At 46.3% G+C, this 7,044-nt stretch overlaps 1 protein-coding gene across 1 annotated transcript; it reads right to left on the bottom strand.

Annotated features, from left to right (window-relative positions):
* Window positions 1-395: 395 nt before the first annotated feature.
* LOC123749280 (uncharacterized) lies at window positions 396-1,040 on the bottom strand. Its single transcript, XM_045731390.2, has one exon. It carries the CDS (start codon window positions 1,038-1,040, stop codon window positions 396-398), a length of 645 nt encoding a protein of 214 aa, XP_045587346.2.
* Window positions 1,041-7,044: the final 6,004 nt, after the last annotated feature.

Raw genomic sequence — 7,044 nt, 5'->3', positions numbered from 1 at the left:
GAGAGAGAGGAGAGGAGAGAGAGAGAGAGAGAGAGAGAGGAGAGAGAGAGAGAGAGAGAGAGAGAGAGAGAGAGAGAGAGAGAGAGAGAGAGAGAGAGAGAGAGTGATCACACACACACAAACTAACCTCATTTCCACCTCTCTCTCCTCCCCCCCCCCTCCTATTCCCCCTTCAAAGTTCAGAATTACGTGAACAAATCGTTCGTCGGACGTCGTTCATTCCTTCAACTTGACCGAACGAACACAGTACGCATTCGTCAGTCTCCAGCTCATTGGCTTTCACACTCTACGCGTCTCGGGGATAATTTCATTCCTTGTTCGATACCCTTAACGCCTCTCATGTTTCTCAGATTATCCGCTATATTGTTCCAACCGGATATATCACGCTCGATATCTCACACGATAGCAGTCATACGCAAGAGGTGGCACCACTCTTTATCTTGACCTTTGGTTGCATCTGTTGACCTCTGGGTTGCATCTGTTGACCTCTGGGTTGCATCTGTTGACCTCTGGGTGCATCTGTTGACCTCTGGGTTGCATCTGTTGACCTCTGGTTGCACCTGTTGACCTCTGGTTGCATCTGTTGACCTCTGGGTGGCATCTGTTGACCTCTGGGTTGCATCTGTTGACCTCTGGTTGCACCTGTTGACCTCTGGTTGCATCTGTTGACCTCTGGCTGCATCTGTTGACCTTTGGGTTGCACCTGTTGACCTCTGGTTGCATCTGTTGACCTCTGGCTGCATCTGTTGACCTTTGGGTTGCACCTGTTGACCTCTGGGTGCATCTGTTGACCTCTGGTTGCATCTGTTGACCTCTGGTTGCACCTGTTGACCTCTGGGTGCATCTGTTGACCTCTGGGTTGCATCTGTTGACATTTGGGTTGCACCTGTTGACCTCTGGGTTGCATCTGTTGACCTCTGGGTTGCATCTGTTGACCTCTGGGTTGCATCTGTTGACCTCTGGGTGCATCTGTTGACCTCTGGGTGCATCTGTTGACCTCTGGGTGCATCTGTTGACCTCTGGGTTGCATCTGTTGACATTTGGGTTGCACCTGTTGACCTCTGGGTTGCATCTGTTGACCTCTGGGTTGCATCTGTTGACCTCTGGTTGCACCTGTTGACCTCTGGTTGCATCTGTTGACCTTTGGGTTGCACCTGTTGACCTCTGGGTGCATCTGTTGACCTCTGGGTTGCACCTGTTGACCTCTGGGTTGCACCTGTTGACCTCTGGCTCAATATATATAATCACATTGCCCCTAAATTATTCTCTCATTGTAATGTTACACACACCTCTAACTTGTTACACTGGTGTAAGCTCCCCCCCCCCCCCACCCTTAGGGAGAGAGAGAGCAGCCGTCTTCAGACGGATAAGAGAACACGAACGATGTCGTGGATCCAAATGTGGCTAGTGTAACTTTAAGATAAATACGTGTTAATTTTGATTCGTATCTATTTCTAGTTTTATGCGATACGTGTTAATTTTGATTCGTATCTATTTCTAGTTTTATGCGATACGTGTTAATTTTGATTCGTATCTATTTCTAGTTTTATGCGAACGAAAATCCGCAAATTCGCCCGTTTTCTCATTGGAAATTGATCAATTTCAAAGTATCACCATTGGAGATTGAAATAATCGAGTCAGGATTAGAGATAGAGGGCAAAATAATCCCAATAGGCGGTTAAATCCACACAGGTATCCATGCCGCTGCTGCTGAAGTAATCAATTCAGTTATTGAATAATCCACGTCACAGGTGGAATAATCCGGGTGAAAGGAGAATAATCCAGATCGTAGCCAACGTTGGATGCGTTAAATCACGGCGCTCTTGAGTAAATAATCCAGGATTTAACCTTCTCAAAAATGATGACCTATCCGGCACGTCAACTCCGTACTCCAGAAGTACGATGTTTACACCGCCAACGGCGCCGCCTTAAAGAATCAAACGAGAATATTAAGTCACAGTTGGTTGCAGTCGAACTTCATATCCACGGCTTTCTCTTCATAATACTCTATGGCGATATAATATACGATTGCAATAACAAATAATGGATATGGTTGTACCAGAAAAACACACACATTTTCTTCACGCAACCGTCACGAGCTTCGGCATTCTTTTGTTTGGAATTAGCGTCACCAGCGGCGTTCGAATCTTCGCTCTGACTGATGGCTTAGGCATCAATGTTCCCTCCGACTGATGTCCGATATATCCCTGTGCATATTAGGCTACGATATTCGTGTATATATATTAGGCTACGATATTCGTGTATATATATATATATATATATATATATATATATATATATATATATATATATATATATATATATATATATATATATATATATTAGGCTACGATATTCGTGTATACGATATCCCTGCACATATTAGCAGGCTATGATATCCATGTTCATATTATAGCCTACGATAACTGGCAGCGTTGTAGGATCGCCTTGGCAATATATGTAGATAAAATATCTACAGTTCTGTAGTAGATTACTAACTCATTTTCGTACGTTATTTATCATCTACTTCTGTAGCTTTTGTTATTGTGATTGACGCGTGAGGACTGAAGGAGGCAACCTGTAGCCTAGTCACCTGGGGCCAGATTCACGAAGCAGTTACGCAAGCACTTACGAACGTGTACATCTATCCTCAATCTTTGACGGCTTTGTTTACATTTATTAAACAGTTTACAAGCATGAAAACTTGCCAATCAACTGTTGTTATTGTTATAAACAGCCTCCTGGTGCTTCGGAGCTCATTAGCTGTTTAATCATTGTAAACAAAGCCGCCAAAGATGGAGAAAAGATGGACAGGTTCGTAAGTGCTGTCGTACCTGATTCGTGAATCTGGCCCCTTCAGTTGGGGCCAAATTGGTGACAGGGAACTGTATTCTGATTTTTGTAATTTTGATTTCCATTTTATTTCATACTAGTTATGGTACGAAATGAGTGATTGTAATAATTTAGCCCTGTAACTTGTCCCTTTTTTTATTTTGAAACAGGAAACAAAATACAATATACAAAAATACAGTCAAATTAAGTGTTCTGGCAGCCACTCAGTTTGTCTTCATCAACAGTCGGCCCTAGTAACTCCCCTTGAGTATTTTGTATGTGGGAAACATGGCTCCTCCGAGTCATCTATTTTTTTGTGTGACTGTGGGGGCTAGTCTGACTCTGGACCTTTTCCTGCTGTGTTTTTGTGTTAGATCAGCACGCCAGGCTGGTGTAGGTGAGTAACTAGGTGAGCACACTGGCGCTGCACATGCCATGATTGGTCTGACGTATATGGAATGCGTTTCAAGCGATTGAAACGTATTACCAGGTGTGGGTAAGAGAGAAAGAGAGAGAGAGAGAGAGAGAGAGAGAGAGAGAGAGAGAGAGAGAGAGAGAGAGAGAGAGAGAGAGAGAGAGAGAGAGAGAGAGAGACAGATAGAGTTACTGATTGCTTATACACCCTTGACCTTTCCAAAGGGCTAATGCCACCTTCCAACATAACTCAGGAGTCGGAGCTCATCTCTTGGGCCCCAAGGCAAGCGAGTGAAGGGAAGGGGGGAACTATCAACAGAAAGCGCCAAGCCATTACGACTATATATAGCACTGGGAAGGGGAGTCGGGATAAGGATTTGTGATGGGACGCTGGGAAAGGAAGGAAGGAATGGTGCCCAACCCACTTGTGGACGGTCGGGGATTGAACGCCGACCTGCATGAAGCGAGACCGTCGCTCTACCGTCCAGCCCAAGTAGTTGGGGGGACAAGCGAGCGAGACAAATATATACAAAGATGAACAAAAGCGAAAAGAAGTATATGACCTCTGACCTGTCGCGCGTAGTCGCTCCCCCATGATCAAGGAAGCTATGGGTGTTAGCCAGTTGCATGAGTGTAAGTAATACTAACCGGTGACCTTGGGTCTTCCTGAGGTGGGGGGGGGGGGGTGAGGTCAAGGACCATATCAGAGGTCAAGAAGGGTTGTCAATATGCTGGATCACTGATGTTGTTGTTGTTGGTCTGGAGTACCGAGTCACCCCCCAGGTGACAGGTTACACACATGTCTACAGGATGGTGAGGGACGTCCTACATGTCTACAAGATGGTGAGAGACTTCCTACATGTCTACAAGATGGTGAGAGACTTCCTACATGTCTACAAGATGGTGAGAGACTTCCTACATGTCTACAAGATGGTGAGGGACGTCCTACATGTCTACAAGATGGTGATTAAGTAACTGATAATACCTCCACCTTCAACCCCTTCCCCCTCCCCCCCTCCCCCCCTCCCCCCCTCCCCCACACCCCCACCCTCACACCCCCACCCCCACCCATGATGACTATACCCCATCAAGCAAATCCTGGTTCCGCCCTTCACCTCTTGTTGAAGACTTGCAGGTGTGGGGGGGGGGGTTATGGGGGTTGATTTAGGGGGGTGGGGGTCGGTGAGGGAGGGGGGGGGAGGGTGGTTGAGCGCGAAGGCTGTGAATTAAGTGCACTTAAGATGTTAGGCTTAATGCGTTCGTTTGGAATATTGTGAGTTTTCTATGTTTGGTTAAGTTGGGATCAGTTAGGGTTATGAGATGGTTAGGGATGGTCAGCCAACATTGTCAGCCAACACGATCAGCCAACACTGCCAGCCAACACTACCAACCAACACTACCAGCCAACACTACCAACCAACACTACCAACCAACACTACCAACCAACACTACCAACCAACACTGCCAGCCAACACTGTCAGCCAACACTACCAACCAACACTACCAACCAACACTACCAACCAACACTACCAACCAACACTACCAACCAACACTACCAACCAACACTGCCAGCCAACACTGTCAGCCAACACTACCAACCAACACTACCAACCAACACTACCAACCAACACTACCAGCCAACACTACCAGCCAACACTACCAGCCAACACTGCCAACCAACACTCCGTACTAATGATTTAACAGACAATTCAACTAGGAACTGATGCCCACGATTAAAGAATAAGTTGGAGGCGGCTTTCCTTGGCTCTCACACCTCTATGTACAAAAAAAAAAAATGCAAAAACACTACGTTGGATCCGTGACGACAGTGAAAGCTAGAATGGGTGAAATCTAGGGGAAAGGGGTGTGAAAGTTAGGGGGTGAAAGCTAGGGGGTGAAAGCTAGGAGGACCAGCATGAATTTGGAAAACTATTTTATGGTCACTGGTGAAATCTTTCCTCTGATGTTTTCCCCCATCCAACTGCATACATATCCAGTTCCTGTCTCCTTCCCTTCCCCGAAGCCTCCTTCCTGGAAGAAGAATTTTCCAGAAGCCATAGATGTCGATCTGCAGGTTTGTGTAATAACTGTAGAGGGGGTTTCCTGGAAGGTTAGGAGAGGAGGAGAGGTTGGCTTCTGCTGGAGTCTTCAGCAGGGCTCCTGCTGGGGTCTTCGGGGTCTTCAGCAGGGCTTCTGCTGGGGTCTTCAGCAGGGCTCCTGCTGGGGTCTTCAGCAGGGCTCCTGCTGGGGTCTGTAGCAGGGCTTCCTGAAAGAGAGGACCTTCCACATCTCTAGTTTTGACATCCTTCCATTTTCTTCAAAAGGAACAAAGACTCTTGCAGAAGGTGTATTTGGTGAGACTTAGACCCATCCGGTGGTAGTGCTGGGCTTGCTAGACTGGCGTAGATGGACCGTCTACCTTGGGTAGACTGGCGTAGATAGACCGTCTACCTTGGGTAGACTGGCGTAGATGGACCGTCTACCTTGGGTAGACTGGCGTAGATGAACCGTCTACCTTCCGGAAAATTGCTGGGGGAGGGGAAGTTGTTTTCCCCCAACAATTTCTACAACTGTGCTCACTTCGATTATACAAGACACGGGATGACCGCGTCAATCTATTCCCTGCTTGCCTAACACCCGGGCCGGGGATTGATCAACGCATTTGTGGAACCAGTTGCCGCGTGGCGGAGTGGAGGTGAGGTCCCTCGATTGTTTCAAGCGCGGGTTGGACAGGTATATGAGTGGGATTGGGTGGTTATAAATAGGAGCTGCCTCGTATGGGCCCATAGGCTTTCTGCAGTTACCTTTGTTCTTATGTTCATTTACACGACACCTCTACCGCCTCCCTCTATCATGGCGGCTGTGTTTACATATACTAAAGAGTATGACAATGTCAGACCACGGAGGAAAATGAAACAGGAATTTCCTTAAGTACTTTCGTATATTAAATACATCTTCAGAAGGAAGGAAGGATTCCTTCTGAAGATGTATTTAATATACGAAAGTACTTAAGGAAATTCCTGTTTCATTTTCCTCCGTGGTCTGACATTGTCACATTCTTAATCACGTGTTTATTTTCGTGATATACACACTAACGAGTATATGAGCCTCGAATCACCATGAGGTTGTTAATAACAACAACATTGGGTTGTGAAGGCTCCCCAACTCGTAAGCTATTTAGTAAATGTATACAAAAGGCGCCATGATTAAGGGAAGATGTAGAGGTTTCGTCAGTGCTTGAGTAAATGGTTGAAGAAGCTGCGATTAGGAAGGTGGATTTTAACCTTTGATTTCTCTGTTAAATAGTTTGTTTTCTGTGTAAAATGATTGACTTGATATGTCGCTCCTTTAATTGTTAACTCAGATTATTTTCTTGTAGACGCCAAGATAAAAAACAGAGTTAAATACCACGTATTATTTCTTCTTCACCTGATGCCTCTGTTCACCTAGCAGAGATGCCATCAAGTGGAATGTGCTACCAGGAGAGAAAGAAGAGATTGTCGAGGCTAGTCAATAAGCAACCTCAATGGTGTGTCTAGAAACACGAGGAATAAAAGGCATTGCAATAACATTGCAATCGCTACATGCAGATCGGCGTTCAATCCCCGACCGTCCAATTGGTTGGGGCACCATTCCTTCCCCCCGTCCTATCCCAAATCCTTATCCTGACCCCATCCCAGTGCTATATAGTCGCAATGGCTTGGCGCTTTCCCTGATAATTCCCTTCCCTTGTAAGGCGGGGCCAGGGAGCCGACTCCCGACCCCGTAAGTGCATCTAGGTGAGTGCACTCCGCCTGC

This window comes from Procambarus clarkii, chromosome 16, assembly GCF_040958095.1.
Source record: "Procambarus clarkii isolate CNS0578487 chromosome 16, FALCON_Pclarkii_2.0, whole genome shotgun sequence".
Classification (NCBI taxonomy): domain Eukaryota; kingdom Metazoa; phylum Arthropoda; class Malacostraca; order Decapoda; family Cambaridae; genus Procambarus; species Procambarus clarkii.
Note: the sequence above shows the minus strand (reverse complement) of the source record. Positions and strands in the feature narration are given on the sequence as shown.

Excerpts from the sequence above, each read along its gene's own strand:
- LOC123749280 (XM_045731390.2), bottom strand. The coding sequence starts at position 1,040 with ATGTCAACAGATGCAACCCAGAGGTCAACAGATGCACCCAGAGGTCAA.